Below are 17,711 nucleotides of genomic sequence, written 5' to 3'. Positions count from 1 at the left end.
TATAAAAGAAGCTTCAAGTTGGATGGGCCAGTGATCCAAGCCTCCAAAAGGGAGCATTAAAGCAAACAAGTCAAGGCCTGTGAGAATGAGGTCCTCAGAGATTATGAATCTATCAAGCTTAGAGACAACTTGAGAAGCCCCTCCCCATTTATTATTCCAGGTAAAGGTACCATTTTTTGTCTCTATGTCCACTAGCCTCATGTCGTTTAGGAAGTTCTGAAAGGCTATGGAGTCTCTGCCTAGTGTTTTGGTCCCACCTTTTTTTTCCATAAGAGATCTGATCATATTAAAGTCCCCTCCCAGAATCCAGGGCATATCAGGATATCTTTCTCTTAGCTCCTCCAGTGAGATGAGAAGCCTAAGCTTGTCTTCAAGTTTTTGAGGACCATATACATTTGTGAACAAATAGACTTCCTTGTCACCCAAAGGTTGGATTACCATCGATAGGTAGTTCCTGGATGCTTCAGCATCTAGGATTCCAAGTTTCTGGGGGTTCCAAAGTGTAAGAATTCCTCCTGTTGTGTTGTCTACTTTAACTTCTAGATATTCATACTTGATGAGCCATTTGTTGTGTATTTCTCTTATTTTATCTATTGAACATTTTGTTTCCTGGATAAACATCATATTTGTTTTTTCTTCTTTTATTCTATTGCTAAGATTTCTTTGTTTCCTTTTACTTCCTAGTCCCCTAATATTCTAGGTTGTAAGCTTCATTAAGAAAGGTTTGTAAAAGAGTAACTGGTAAGATCTTTCATCTTACCTGAGTTGATCATGAGTTTCCCACACTCTATCAGCAGCTCATTCTATCTTTTTCTTCCTCTTTTCCTGCCTAGATTCTTGGGAGCATGTCCCGATGTTGCCTCCATCGTTTTAACCCCTCTGTTTTCCTAGCTATCATGGTTTCTTTTGACTCCAGAGCCCTTTGCTTGAGATCTCCAAAGGAAGAGCTGTTGTACTCTGTCATACTCCTCTTGTGGTAGGGAATCAACCCCTTTGGTGGTTCCCTGCTCCAGGAACTTTTCTAGATCGAGATTCTCCCTTTCAAGAATTTCCTGCAGCTCATGGTCCTCCGTTCCAACCTCGCTTGGGGTAATTCATTATATGATTTTTATTAATTAAAGAAGTAATTCATTTAATTAATGAAAGAGAAAAGAAAATGTGAATGTATTTAAACAATAAATAGTTACTACTCAATGCAATCCTATTTCAATGAGTTCATATTAATTCTAATTATTTTGTGCTCCTCAGAGATAGCTCCTACTGAAATTCAATAACATAAAACAATTGATACAAAATATTTCTCAATATTAGAATGCAATACACTATTTAGAACAAAAATTAAAATCAATTAGAGAAATTATGGCAATAGCAGAATTACTTATCATCCAAACAAGAGTGCATTGAAATGAAAACTTATTAAACTCATACCAGAACTTCATTACAAACTTTGCATTCCATGAGCAGCTTCAGCTCCTTGAAGAAATTGTTTACAGTAGTGCAAAACAATCTTCTCTTTCAGAACTCTAAATGATTTGTATCTCCATAATTCAACACACAGTACATTACAGAAGTGAAAATGTATAGCAAGAAAAATCACAGAATTTTCTCCAAACTTCAGATCTGAAGTTTTCCCCTCACCTACAGTTATAAACCCCTATATAATAGTGCTTTTAGAGCCTATAATTACAAGGAAGGGGAACCTATTATTTAGTCTCAAGACTGCTATTTAATAATTACAAGAATCTCCAACAATGGAGAATTGTTGAGAGTAATTTTCCAAATCCTGAATTAGAGCTGCAAATTCTTCATTTTTCTCTTTTTTAGACTCTTTCCATTGCTCCAAAATGCCTCAAATCTGAACTTCTCCAACTGATCTCATGTTACAAACTAATCAAAACCAAAATAAAATAAATTAAAATGCATATTAGAATTCAAAAAAATATACTCATGAAATTGCTAAATTAAAATAAATAAAATCCAAAGAAATTCCACGTTATGATTTCTTCTAATGGATCTGATTAGTTTTTTAGCAATGTTGGACGATGAATTAGTGACAACAGTGTTCTCAAGCCAATGAATTTTTCCCAAATCAAATTAAGAAAAACCAATTGTTGTTGCAAATTTGTCACTTTGTCTTCCGCTAAATGTTTGGGTCATTAAGTGATCAAATCTACTAAACTTATCATTCACAGATTATTCTCTCTCCTCGGTCTTAGCTTTCCAACAAGCTATTGTGAGCTTCATTTTGTCAACGAAATCTTGAGATATGCTTTTCCAAAGTTAAAGTATTAAAATTACCAAAATTCTGGAAAAAAATGGATACATAAGCCAAAATTAAACAATTTTAATTAAAAATTCTAATCTAAACTAAATTAAAAATTGTAATTAACTATATAATTATAATTAATTAATTAATTAAAACTGTTAGATTAATTAAATATATACAAATTAAATTAATTGATTAATTAATTAATAATAAATTAATTATATTACAAAATATATTAAATTAATTAAAATTAAAAATAATTAATTAAAAAAATATTATAGTGGTTGTTTTAGCTCCATGTAATGGGCCATCGTGAATCAAAGTGGGAGGTATATGGAAAATTTCGGGGGTGAGGAATTTTGAGAGTTATAAGGAGTCACTGTTACGATATAAAAAAGCTGTAATGTCCCAAGGGATTTCGGGTGGATGATTTTGGACGTTTTAAAATAAGTTATGAAAAGCATGAGCTCCCAAGTGAGGTGGGACCGAGGTAAGGAGGAGGGATAAGGAGTCTCGGGTATTGAGGATTTCCGAGGTGGGAGATGTCGGAAGCTTTAAGAAATGGGTTACGCGAAGTAGAAGGCCCAAAGAAAAGAAGTGAGGTAAGGTGAGGAGGACCACTGTATTATATTAAGTCTTGATCACAAAAGTTACACCCACTGTCTTATATTAAGATTATTATATTAAGTCTTGATCACAAAAGTTACACCCACTGTCTTATATTAAGATTATTGGGATTGCAGTTCTCGGAATTTTTATTAAAATAAAATCGAAATTAGAAAGGCCCTTCGATTAAATCTAAGAATTTTTAAAATATATATATTAGTTTTCGGTTACGGTGGTTTTGTAGAATGGTTAGTAATAAAATAATAATTTAATTAAAAATTAATAAAAAATTCAATAGTGTTATTTGTAAATCGTGAATCCAAATGAGATGAAAAGAGAATTGATGGAAAGCTAGTGAAAAATCAAATACAATGATGTAATCATAATGGATATTTGAAGACAAAAAAAACTCCCAAAATTATCACACATTTAACCAAATGAAAATATTAAAAAGCGATTTAGCCAAAATTTACAAAAAAGGTCCCCATTATTATTATAAAAATAATAAGTTAAAAATGGGGGGTTGTGATTTCACCACAAGTGCAAAATATCCTGTCATAAAGGTATATCCGAGAAGTACATGTTTTACTGCTGACAACAATATATGATTGTTGTTGGCTTGTTTCCCTAAAAAATGTCATTTAGGGCCTCAAAAAATAGTTATGAAAGTTCAAGTTTAAAAACTATAGGAAAAATTGTTGAAATAGAAAAATGTGTTGTGAGCTAGTGGAATAGGTAGGTGGCCTCCAATATCCACCTAGATCAAAAGATTTATTTATTTGCATATATAACTACCATGAAATATTACCATTAGAGACACATAGTAGCCATCATGTTTGCATGTAAGTTAGTCATTTGTCTATGAGAAAATAATTGGGTTAGGAACCTCAAACCATTCTTTGGTTACTCCAATTAATTCTTGTTCATGCTATGTACCCAATCACATACATATGAGAATTATATAGTGGCCAATGGGTCACCCTTGCATACAACCTATCACTAATTGTGTGTGTGTACTACATATGAGAATTATATAGTGGCCAATGGGTCACCCTTGCATACAACCTATCACTAATTGTGTATGTATGTGTACACACACACACATATATGCTAGTTGAAAAAGCCTCAATGAATTAACATAGTTGGAAGCCAAGAGGCTCTACCCTCAACATGTTCTCTCATACTAGTGTAATAGCTTATGAAGACTTCAACAAGACAAGGCCAGAGCTTTTCGCCATTTTATCTAATCCAACATAGCCTTATTCCTTCAACCTACTGATGTTCTCAAGCATGTCAATGAGGCAAGGTGACTAACTTCTCATTAACCTAATCAATATCCAACCATAGCCTCAGTTGTGCCTATCTCGTTCTATAGGTCATTGCCCACTAACCAAGCCATGATGTGATTGGGGAACTTAGGTTTCTCAAGGAAAATGATGGGTGTGAAGGCACTCTTCTTCACAAGCATTGAGATGGTAGAAATCCATCTACCCACTGATCCCAAGACTTCCACAAATTCTACATGCCCCTTCACATTTGGTTTTCATCAACACAATAGATTCCCTTTGCTAACAATGTCATCCCCTCTCAGTGATTACTTTCCTAACAATCATCAAATTTGCAACCCTCTTTTCCCATGTTGGGTTTGGGCTTCTCTACCCAAATTCAATAGTAAAATTCAAGCTTTAATTGGCCCAACTATTTAGTAATTAACATAGCTCGACTTCAATATCCTTGTGCGCAATTTTGGTAGTCCAAACAAGTTTCATTTACTTGTAAAATATTAGGAAAAAACCCACTGACAATTCTATTTTTCTCAACTCATGCATACTTCCACAACTCATGGAAACTCTTCCTTAGCACCTATTATTTGTTCTGAACACTCACGTACATGGAAGAATATCTCTTTGAACCTCATGTGCATTTCCCTCCTTCTTCCCGAGAAGGTTCATAATTTTCTTGCTTGCAGTAAAGGAATTTGTGGGTTAACCTTGGAAATTAGGCTAGATACTAGTTGTGTCGACCTTGGAAATTAGGTTGGGTACTTGTTGCACCAACCTTCGAAGTTAGGTTAAGTAGTTGTGCCATTTTCTAACATTCTCCTTTGTTTCATACACCTTGCATACCATGATAATATGGGTTGTTTGTAACCCCTCCACCCAACTCTCTCTGAATAATTGATTTTAAGGAAATGGAAAGAGGGGGAAAATGAATTTAAATTTGGCAATAGAGTATTATGGATTTTCAATGAAGGTAATCTCCATAACCTCCTCACTCATTTGACTGGTGTTGGTATCTTGGGTAGTACCACTGCTCCACCCTTTAGTTAATTGTTCAAAAATCTTCTTATTAATTATCAAAATACATCTACATGATTTTAAAATTATCCATCTTCTTATTAATAATAAAAATACATTTACATGATTTTTAATTTTTCAATTCCAATTTTAAAATTGACAAAATATATTTCTCACTACAACACTAAAACATAATTATATTTGCATACTAGAAAAAATAAACTTATTACAAAAAAGATAAATTTTAAAATAGACTTAATCTAAAATTAAAATATTTAGACTAGCGGGGTCATATAAATTTAATGGTTAGTAAATTTTGATTGCCATCAATCCAGAATGAACATCAAAACACTTCATAATATATCCACAATGAACATCAAAACACTTCATGACATATCTTTAAATTTTGATTGCCATCAATCCATAATGAACATCAAAACACTTCATGATATATCCATAATGAACATCAAAACACTTCAGGGTATATCTCATCTTATGCAAATTAAAAAATCATAAAAAAAACTAATTAAATTATAACTTCAAAGCAGATTTGGTCTTTCAAGGTGGTCGGTAGATTTGGAGTTAAGATGGATCTAGGCTAGTAGAATATACATATAGAGAGAGAAAATATATAATATTATATTATATTATATTTTTATTTTTATGTAATTTGACGAGGTCAAAATGTTTTAATTAATAAATATAATTATTAATTTTATTTTTAGTTTTATGTAATTTGATCGACTCAAAATGTTTAGATAACATAACATAACCAGACATTAATCTCTTACATACTAGGCTAAGAGTGCCTCTAGGCACAACTAGCCTAAATCCATCTTAACTCTAGATCTACCAAGCATCAAATCACTTGATGTCCAAACGTCTTTTAGAGTGAAAAGAGATTTGATCCCTCTTGGTACTTGGTAGATATGAACTTAAGATGGATCTGGGCTCGTTATATATATATATATATATATTCTTTTTGCACAAGAATACCATTTGAAGAATAACAACAAATTGACTATTTTACCTCAAATTTATTTTAATTATTAATTATTTTAAAATATAATTACATTTTTATGTAATTTGATTTCCTCAAAATGTTTAGATAACCTAGCATAACAATAACAAAACATGTTAATACAATATCTCTTCCATACTTGGCTAGAGAGTACCGTTTGCATATCAAAAGAGTTGATATCTCTCAACGCTTTAGATCCTGAGTTAAGATGGACTTAGTTGAGTTTAATTTGCCCCTTTAAATAGGCTATATTCCACATGAATCCTGAGTTAAGATGGATCTAGACTAGTTTAATTTGCCCCTTAAAATAGGTTATATTCCACATGAACACAATTGGTAAATACCATAGGTACTCAATACAATGGGCCATTTTTATTTTTATTTTATTTTTATAAAGTTATTTTCATATTTATTTTTATTTTAATTTTATTTTGACTAAGTTAAATTTGTTTCATTACATTTATCTTTTTATTTAATTTTATTTTTTATGTAATTTGACTTAGTCAAAATATTAAACAGGACATTACTTGGATTCGAGAGTGTTTCTCGATGCACTTAATTATGAAAATAATTAATATATAAATTAAACATATATACATTTTAAAAACATCTAACAAAATTCTTAATTATGGAGATTTGCATCCACTTTTTAAGATTCTTATAAATAGGCTTAGTTACAATAACATGGGTTGATACATATCACATGCCCAAAAAACCATAACTCACTCCATACAACACTTGTTAATATGAAATGTTGTTTTAGTTAATGAATTTTATTGAAAAGATAAAAAGAACATAATTATTTTGGAGATAAATTTTAATCATAAATTTATGTATACAACTATGAATCTCTTAAAATATTCTATAAAAGTGAAATTTTCATTATTCACTTAATAATTATTGATATTTAAATTAAGATTATAAAAGCACTGTTGCAAAATAAATAATTATCTTAACATAATTAATAAAAATAATAATTTTTTTATTAAAATTTTCAATTTATTTTATAATTTTCCCATACACATAACTTTAATAATTTCCTAATGTTAAAATTCAAAATTTTGTGATCTATATTTTGAATATATAAAACATTTTCAAAAAAATCAATTCCAATCAACCTATATAATTCATTTTCAAAACAAAATAAATTTCCCTGCACTCAATTTTTAGTAAATTTCAAATTCAAAATGTTTTGAGCTCCGCACATACACAGACGCATAGTTCAGAAGCATTTTATGAAAACATATTCCCGATCGTCATTGATGCAGACGACAATGCTTACGCAAACCACGTGGTAATCATTTACATTTTGCGAATATGTCGGCAGAAAAACAGTGGCCGAACGATTCTACTGACTTTTTCTAGCGAAAAATGCCGTAGTCTAAATTTTTTGGGCAGTTCCTACTTCAGATCCTATAGCAATATTATTGCGGTTTAACATGGGACCGATATAACAGATACAACACGTCGTCCCTATAACAATATTAACGCAGTCTAATATGGGGTCGATATAACACGATACAACACGCCGCGTGGTGATGAGAGAGAAAAAAATAACGGCGTGTTGTATCGTGTTATATCGACCCCATGTCAGACCGCATTAATATTGCTATAAGGTCTGAAATAGGAATCGCCAATTCTTTAGAGTGTTTTGAGGAAACAAACCGTGATTTAATGATTCTTTGAAATATATTTGGCAAAAAATTTTGATGTAGCTTAATAATTTTAGTGTTATTTATATTTTTGAATCATTTGTTTTCGAAAATTTCTATTAGTTAAAATTATAAATTTTATTTGTAATAATAATAAATTGTTTTTAGAGAATGAGTAACTTTGATAGATCAATCGTCATTAATACAATTATTTATAAATATCAATAAAGTTGTTCTATCATTTGTGTCTGGATACTTAAACCTATATAACGGAAAAAAACAATTTGTTCACCAAAAGGCTTGAGCTAAAAGCCTAGGGCAAAATTAATAAATTTGAATTAAATCGTTTAATACAATATTTTTTAAATTTTAGAAAAGAAATATTCACTTGAAAGTTGTGATTAGAACAATATTTTTGTTGAATAAAGGATGTGAATTTATACAATAATCTATAATCTATATAATTTGATGATAAATCACGTTAGATGGTTCTAAAAGACTAAATGAAATATCTTTAATGTATTAAAAGACTAAATGAAATATCTCTAATGTATTAGATTTGAGATCTTTGTGAAATATCTCTAATGTATTAGATTTGAGATTTTTGTGATTTTTATTGTAGATAAATTTTTTTCAGAATAATCACATTATTAAAATTTAGTGGATGTATTTGATCCTCCAGCCTAAAAACAAAATGATTATTCCGAAAACCATTTATCTATCTCTAATATAATTTCTCACAAAAAAAATTCAACCCATAGGAAAAACTAAATTCAATTATATTACATTTTAAACCATCAAAGATCACAATCCTTCCACCATTATATTACAGAATTCCAACCCTACAGTTGCAAACCATCAAAGATCACAATCCTTCCACCATTATATTACAGAATTCCAACCCTACAGTTGCAAAAGGACGAAATTGAAGTAAAAGCTGTGTTGTGAGCATTGACTAGCCTCCACACAATGTGAAATAATAGTTACAGAAATAATCAGAGAGTTACCGGGACAAACAGTTCTTCCACATTTTGGTGCGCTGTCACACAGGGCTCCGTCGCAGGTTCGCGCACTGAATCAAGAAATTCTGACGAATAATATCGATCTGAATGCAATTCCGGTTGGAGAACAATGAATCGGGGCATCATGGATGGGAGGCAAGGCAACACAGCTTCAAACTTCAATGTCTGAATTACTTGTATCATTCTGGGCCTCTGTTTCAAATCAGGATTGCAGCACCATAATCCAACAACCATGAGCCGTATCATTTCTCTGGCATCGAATCCTCCATTTAATCTATTGTCTGCCGCATCCAGCAAACAGTGTTTGCCATACAAACCCCACACCCATTCAACCAACGGCCAGCAAGAATCTTTATGCAGCTGCCCGACCGCGTAGGTAGCCGGTCTTCCAGAGGCTATTTCAAGCGCAACAACCCCAAAGCTGAACACATCGGTCTCGGCACTGGCAATTCCAGATATCACACTCTCCGGCGCAAGGTACCCACGAGTCCCACCAGGCACAGTGAAATGCGAACTGTGGCCGTGCTCTATTACCCGTGCCAAGCCAAAGTCCCCCAGATGGCCTCGGAATTCCGAGTCCAACATCATGTTGCTGGATTTTATGTCTCGATGCAGCACCCTGTGTTCGAATTCGTCATGGAGATAGACCAGAGCAGATGCTAAATCACAGGCTATTCCATACCTGATATTCCATTCCAGCGTTGGCCGGTCTGTACTTTCTGATGATCTATGGAGATACTTGTCGAGACTTCCATTGGACATGAATTTGTAAAGGAGCAGCAATTCGCCGGGTTTCTCATGACACCATCCCAATAGCGGAACCAAGTTCCGGTGCCTGAGCTGATCAATGATGGTGACTTCTGACAAATACTCTTTGCTTCCTTGTCTCGATCCTGCAGAAATTCGTTTCACAGCGACTGTTTCTCTACTATCCTGCGACACCCCTTTGTACACATTTCCAAAACCTCCCTCGCCCAACTTTTGGTCTTCACTGAAGTTATTTGTGGCAGCCCTGAGCTCATTATATCTATACTCCCGGGGACGACCACCATGGACTCTGAACTGTATAACACGATTTAGGGTTTCGGTGTCTTGAACAATTCTTGATCCTTTTTCCATGATGCGCTTGCGAAGGCCAAAGAACAAGAAAGGCGCCATCGCCGAGATCGCAGCCAAGCAGCAAACGAGGATTATTATTATTATGACTTTATTGGGACCCTCGGAATCGCTGAGCTGGATTGAAAAACTCCATGAAATTATCATGTGTAATTGGTGGGAAAGCCCCGTTGAAGCCGAGAACCCAACCAAAACCTTTTCGGGAAGATACTCTGAAAGATCTATTCCGTAGGACAAAATCGGGTCCGAGGGTTTGGAACTATCATTGGCCAGAAACACCTGTAACATCTTCTCTGTGCCATTATAGTCAACCCATGCATTCCATGTTATATTGCCATTAAGCCGCTGGGCCGAGGGCAACGAATAGGTCTTCACAGAAGTAATATTGTTGACATCAATTCCAACATGATTATCATCCGGATCATGGGGATTCGTCCTATAGTACGGGTCGGGTTCTGCATTTTTGAATGTATCGAATTCAACAGCGACAGTCTGTGTAGAGTTTTTGCCATTGGTGGTTTCATTGAACAGACCTAACCACATGCCGGAGCCATTCACAGGTGGTGCAGACCCGAATGGCGCCATGAAGAAAGCAAGCCCATCTGCGAAGGTCGCATTCGGAGATGGTGGGCATTTTGCTATTTCGAACTGAAACTGAGTATGAAAGCTGCCCTTTGAGCGTTTACGCCAGAGTCTGATTGGATCTTTGTATACTGCCCAACCCAAACTCCAATTGAAATTATCATTGAAGCTGCTCTTTGTAAGCTGGATTCTATCCAATGGATCTCTGACTGCATCCAGTTGAGTAACAATATCCTCCATATTGCTCTCAGTAAAAGAGGTGAAGTCGAAGCTCATGTCTGCCTGTGCAAGAAAAAGGATAGTGCTTGTAACAATAACAGTCACTAATCTCTCCTTCGCCTCAGCCATGGCGGCTTTCCAACAAGTACGCTGCCTCAGCCATGACCCTGTAATGTTCTCTACTTGTACTCCTACCGACTTTCTGAACAGTAAGCCTCCCACGACTCTTTCAGCCAACTTTGAAAATTGCATTATGACACGACAGCTATAGTTTATACGTAATCAAATGATATTAAAACTAAGATAAATTGACATGAAAGAGACCCAATAGTTAATAATCATAAAAAAGCTCTGAATCAAGCCTGGCACTTTCTACCTAGTTGCTTCCTTTACAGCAAGTTGCCCACGAAGCAAGGCGCTTCTATCGGGCATCCTTATCACCCTTGGATATTCTAACATCCAACAGCCATGGGAAAAGTCTAGCATTCCAAAAGTCAGACCATGGACTTGTAACTGTATCCGAATCTCCAATCTAGTTTAACTTCATGGGCTTCTGTCTTTGATTCCCAAAGAGTGTGTTTCATTCTTAAATAATAATTAAAAAAACATTTAACATCATCTACAGAGTTAGATTAATAATTTGTTAATTTCTCATATTATTAGTTAAATGAGATTATCTTGATTACATATTCTAAGATCCAATAGGTATGAGAGAACTCTAACTACTGACTTAGATCTGTGTCCGAATAGAGTTAGGGTCACATGCTTCTGCACACTTGATTTCTGAATAGTAACAATAATGCCCATGAAACTTTTGATTTATGAATAGTAATAGCAAATATTAAGTACCTTGAAGTGAGTTAATCATTGTTTTCTCATTTTATCACATGTTTATCTCAATGATATATTAGAAAATCCAATGAGTATGTCCAAAGTCACCTCAAATGAATAGTAATAGCAAATATTAAGTACCTTGAAGTGAGTTAATTATTGTTTTTCCATTTTATCACATGTTTATCTCAATAATATATTAGAAAATCTAATGAGTATGTCTAAAGTCACTTAATACCAATGATATCAAAGAGAATTGATCTTATGATTTCCAAATTCGCTGGGTACTTAACAATGAGACTCCACCAGTTGATCTAACCTTTAGGACTTATTCGTAAATAAATTTGATTTTTGAACAATAAAGTTTCATGAACCTCACACTTGATTTATAAACAATAATCACTGATATTAAACATCATGTAGTGTGTGCATCATCAATTTACTCCTTTTTGCATTTTATCATCTTATCTATTACATAAAAATAATATTATATTTAATACATAAAAGAATAAACAATAAACTAATTATTAATTAACTACATACTACTTAATATTTTACAAAACAAAACCTTATAAATAAAACTCCAAACATTATCATATAAAATATAACATTGTTTAGAAATGATTTGAGGATAACCCACCGAAGATATTATATAAAATATAATATTGTTTAGAAATAGTATGAGGATAATCTTGAGCCAAGATATTACATAAAATATAAAATATAATAATGTTTAAAATTTATAAGGTTAAGTTTACAAGGGGATTTGTTAAAGATGTAGTCTAATTTATAGATTAAATGATTTTTTTCAGAATATTTTTTTGGTTAATTTTAATCAAAATCTAAGAGAGATTTTTAATAACTTGAGTTTAAATTGTTTAATCTGCATAATTTGAGTGTCTTATGGATGTTTAAGGTGTTTCAGGGTGTTGAGTCTATTTATACGTTCAAAAATGTATTTTAAATAACATAGATTCTTGAAATTGTATTACCAAATTTTGGTGAATTCCTGTGAAAAAGACTATTTCATCTATAAATTAGACTACATAAAAAAAATTTATATAACAAAAACTTCCAAATTTACACTAATGGTAACCAATACAGTTTTTGATATTAAAAATACTAATAATTAACTATTTCAAACATCAACTTCCAGAATTCAGTGGATCCACAAAATTGGACTTGTCTTTAATCTTTGATCATAAAATACAATAACTAATCGACTAATTGACCATAACTTTCAATTTTTAGGGGGTCTTTGATGATAAAGTCATAGTAAGTAATTAATTACTTAAACATTGACTTCGAAATTTGCGGTGATCCACAGTCTTAAACTTGGTATGAGTCGGTCTTCGATAATAAAAAATGAATAAGTTACGTAATTATTAATACTTACATTTTTTAATGTAATGAAGAGATATGTTCCTCTTAAATATTTTGAAACTACTTAATTAATTTAATGATTCTAGAATTTTTATTTTCTTCATCGTTTATCATGCTTAGCATATTGATTTTGACACCCAATTAATTGTATGGAATAACTTGTCGTTTGTAATGGTGTTTAAAGTATTGATCCAATTTCCATCAATTTTCTTGTCTTTCGGGGAAATGGTGGCATTGGGTTTTCATTCCATGGAAAAGACAGACAGTTTTTTAAATATTTTTTTATATTTCGTGGAAACTGTCAAGGATAATATAGTCTTCCATCCCTTTCCTCAATTAAATCAATCCCTTAAATGTGAATTCAATATAGTCTTCCATCCCTTTCCTCAATTAAATCAATCCCTTAAATGTGAATTTAATCATAGATTAGAAGCAATCAAATCAAACACCTTGATATGAGTGCGACTTTAATCATAGATTAGCTCTGTAACTGTGAACATTATTTATGGATATAGCTCTATTATATAGAATAGAATTTCATTTAAGGCTATATAACTAAGAAGAGGGGGTAAGTTTTTCTTATATTCTGTATATAACATTTTAGGTTGTAATTAGAATGAAGGAAAGCGATCATAATAAGCCTCGAATGTTATATCACAACACTAGAAAAGCATGAATATTTTAAAGTGTTTTTTAACCTTTAGAACTAAGTTTAAATATTATTAGTTTTACTCAAGTTTTAAGGCTTTAACTTCCCCAAGATGTGTTGTGCCTTAATTTTACACTCCAAGCTTTAACTTCCCCAAGATGTGTTGTGCCTTAATTTTACACTCCCTTGTTTAAATATTATTAGTTTTACTAAAGTTTTAAGGCTTTAACTTCCCCACGATGTGTTGTGCCTTAATTTTACACTCCCTTGAAACCATTAGAGAAGCATTGCAAAGTATGCTAAGTATGTTGCATCTGCTCCATGGGAAGACCTTAAAAATGGCTAAATTTATTGTTAATTGAAAAGCTCCATTAAATTATCTTGTGTAATTGGTGGGAAAGCCGGGCCGAGAACCCAACCAGAACCTTTTCAGGAAGATACTCTGAAAGATCTATTCCGTAGGACAAAATCGGGTCCGAGGGTTTGGAACTATCATTGGCGACCAGAAACACCAGTAACATCTTCTCTGTGCCATTATAGTCAACCCATGCATTCCATGTTATATTGCCATTAAGCCGCTGGGCCGAGGGCAACGAATAGGTCTTCACAGAAGTAATATTGTTGACATCAATTCCAACATGATTATCATCCGGATCATGGGGATTCGTCCTATAGTACGGGTCGGGTTCTGCATTTTTGAATGTATCGAATTCAACAGCGACAGTCTGTGTAGAGTTTTTGCCATTGGTGGTCTCATTGAACAGACCTAACCACATGCCGGAGCCATTTACAGACGGTGCAGACCCGAATGGCGCCATGAAAAAAGCAAGCCCATTTGTGAAGGTCGCATTCGGAGATGGTGGGCCTTTTGCTATTACGAACTGAAACTGAGTTTGAAAGCTGCCCTTTGAGCGTTTACGCCAGAGTCTGATTGGATCTTTGTATACTGCCTAACCCAAACTCCAATTAAAATTATCATTGAAGCTGCTCTTTGTAAGCTGGATTATATCCAATGGATCTCTGACTGCATCCAGTTGAGTAACAATATCCTCCATATTGCTCTCAGTAAAAGAGGTGAAGTTGAAGCTCATGTCTGCCTGTGCAAGAAAAAGGATAGTGCTTGTAACAATAACAGTCAATAATCTCTCCTTCACCTCAGCCATGGCGACTTTCCAACAAGTACGCTGCCTCAGCCACGACCCTGCAATGTTCTCTACTTGTACTCCTACCGACTTTCTGGACAGTAAGCCTCCCACGACTCTTTCAGCCAACTTTGAAAATTGCATTATGACACGACAGCTATAGTTTCTACGTAATCAAATGATATTAAAACTCAGATAAATCGACATGAAAGAGACCCAATAGTTAATAATCATAAAAAAGCTCTGAATCAAGCCTGGCATTTTCTACCTAGTTGCTTCCTGCACAGCGAGTTGCCCACGAAGCAAGGCGCTTCTATCGGGCATCCTTATCACCATTGGATATTCTAAGATCCAGCAGCCATGGGAAAAGTCTAGCATTTCCAAAGTCAGACCATGGACTTGTAACTGTGTGCTAATCTCCAATCTAGTTTAACTTCACGGGCTTCTGTGTTTGGGAATGGAAAAGTCTAGCATTTCCAAAGTCAGACCATGGACTTGTATCTGTGTGCTAATCTCCAATCTAGTTCAACTTCATGGGCTCCCGTCTTTGATTCCCAAAGAGTGCGTTTCATTCTTAAATAATAATAATAAAATTAAGAGTTAGGTTAATAATTTGTTAATTTCTCAATCTTATTAATTAAATAAGATTATCGTGTGTTTCATTCTTAAATAATAATAATAAATTAAGAGTTACATTAATAATTTGTTAATTTCTCATCTTATTAATTAAATAAGATTATCTTAATTACATATTCTAAGATCCAATAGGTGAACTCTACTACTACTGACTTAGATCTGTGTCCGAATAGAGTTACAGTCACATGCTTATGCACACTTGATTTCTGAATAGTAACAATAATGGCCATGAAACTTTGGATACTTTTGATTTATGAATAGTAATAGCAAATATTAAGGACCTTGGAAGTGAGTTAATCATTGTTTTTCCATCTTATCACATGCTTATCTCAATGAGATATTAGAAAATCCAATGAGTATGTCCAAAGTTTACTAGTAGACTTAGATCTGTGCCGAATCTCCCATCTGAGTTAAGTTTACAGGTTTTTGCTTACTTATTCATAAATAAATTTGATTTTTGAACAATAAGGTTTCATTAACCTTACACTTGATTTATCAACAATAATTACTAATATTAAGTATTTAATATTAAACAGTAAATTTATCATTAATTTACGTTTTTCCATCTTATCATCTTATTTAGTAAATTCATCATTAATTTACTCTTTTTCATTTTATCATCTTATCTGTTACATAAAATAATATAACATTTAATATATAAGATAAAAAAACAATAAACTAATTATTAATTAGCTACATAATACTTGATATTTTACAAAACAATAACCTTGTACATAAAACTCCAAACATTACTATATAAAATATAACATTATTTAGAAATAATTCAAGGATAATCTGGCCAAAATATTATATAAAATATAATATTGTTTAGGAATAATGTGAGGATAACTTTGATCCAAGATGCATATCAAGATATTACATAAAATATAACAATGTTTAAAATTTAGATGGAAAGGTTCATAAAGAGGATTTGTTAAAGGCTTAGTCTAGTTTATAGATTAAATAATTTTTTCCACGACATTTTTCTAGTTACTTTTAATAAAAAAATGACAGATTTTTAAAAACTTAAATTTAAATTGTTTAAAATGTATTTTTAAAAACTTGAATCTAAATTGTTTAAAATGTATTTTAAATAACAAAAATTCTTGAAATTGTATTGTCAGATTTTAGTGAATTCTGGTGGAAAATACTATTTCACTTATAGATTAGACTACATAAAAAAAATTATATGATGAAAACTTCCAAATTTACATTAATTATAACCCATACAAATATAATAAAATACTAATAATTAACCATTTCAAACTCAACTTCCAGAATTCAGTAGATCCACAAAGTTCAGTGGATCCACCAAGTTGGACTTGGATGTAATCTTTGAACATAAAATACAATAACTAATTAACTAATTGACCATAACTTTCAACTTTTCGGAAGTCTTTGATGATAAAGCCACAGTGAGTAATTAACTACTGAAACATTGACTTCGAAATTTGCGGTGATCCACAGTCTTAGACTTGGTATGAGTCAGTCTTTGATAATAAAATGGATAGACGTGGTATGAGTAATTATTAATACTTAAGATTATCTTAAATATTTTGAAACTTCGTAATTAGTTTAATGATTCTAAAATTATTATTTTCTTCATCGTTTATCATGCTTTTGACACCCAATTAATTGTGTGGAATAACTTGTTTGTAATGGTGTTTAAAGTATTGATCCAATTTCCATCAATTTTCTTTTATTTCGGGGAAATGGTGGCATTGGGTTTTCATTCCGTGGAAAAGGCAGACAGTTTTTTTAAATATTTTTTCATATTTCGTGGAAACTGTCGAGGGTAATATAGACTATGTCATGTCTTCCATCCCTTTCCTCAATCAAATCAATCCCCTAAATGTGAATTTAATCATAGATTGATCTTTCAATCTCCTTAACCAATCAAATCAAGCACCTTGATATGAGTGCGACTTTAATCGTAGCTCTGTAATTGTAAACACAAACATTATTTATGGATATAGCTCTATTATATACAATAGAATTTCATTTAAGGTTATACAACTGAGATCAGATCAGAGAGGGTAAGTTTTTTTTATATTATGTATATAACATTTTAGGTTGTAATTAGAACGAAGGAAAGTGATCATAATAAGCATCGAATGTTATATCACAACATTAGAAAAGCATGAATATTTTAAAGTTTTTTTTCAACCTTTAGAACTAAGTTTAAAGTTTATTAGTTTTACTAAAGTTTTAAGGCTCTAACTTCCTCAAGACAGCATAGAGTCTAGTACTTAAATACCCCAAATGTTGTGTCCCAATTTCACACTCCTT

The 17,711-nt window shown here is 32.6% G+C and overlaps 2 protein-coding genes across 2 annotated transcripts; both read right to left on the bottom strand.

Annotated features, from left to right (window-relative positions):
* Positions 1–8,727: 8,727 nt before the first annotated feature.
* LOC149141063 (L-type lectin-domain containing receptor kinase IX.1-like) lies at positions 8,728–10,889 on the bottom strand. Its single transcript, XM_089448257.1, has one exon. It carries the CDS (start codon positions 10,836–10,838, stop codon positions 8,838–8,840), a length of 2,001 nt encoding a protein of 666 aa, XP_089304383.1. The 5' UTR covers positions 10,839–10,889; the 3' UTR covers positions 8,728–8,837.
* A 3,126-nt stretch (positions 10,890–14,015) lies between these two features.
* Positions 14,016–14,462, bottom strand: LOC149141062 (seed lectin subunit I-like). Its single transcript, XM_089451137.1, has one exon. The coding sequence runs from the start codon at positions 14,460–14,462 to the stop codon at positions 14,016–14,018; it is 447 nt and encodes a 148-aa protein (XP_089307263.1).
* Positions 14,463–17,711: the final 3,249 nt, after the last annotated feature.

The sequence above is a fragment of the Pinus tabuliformis genome, chromosome X, assembly GCF_031772625.1.
Source record: "Pinus tabuliformis cultivar Carrire ecotype Pingquan chromosome X, CPIR1, whole genome shotgun sequence".
NCBI classification, from domain to species: Eukaryota; Viridiplantae; Streptophyta; class Pinopsida; order Pinales; family Pinaceae; genus Pinus; species Pinus tabuliformis.
The sequence above is the reverse complement of the archived record's forward strand: the minus strand, read 5'-3'. Positions and strand labels throughout refer to the sequence as shown.

Bases quoted from the DNA above. Each gene is read 5' to 3' on its own strand.
- LOC149141063 (XM_089448257.1), bottom strand. From the start codon at position 10,838: ATGAGCTTCGACTTCACCTCTTTTACTGAGAGCAATATGGAGGATATT.
- LOC149141062 (XM_089451137.1), bottom strand. From the start codon at position 14,462: ATGGCGCCATTCGGGTCTGCACCGTCTGTAAATGGCTCCGGCATGTGG.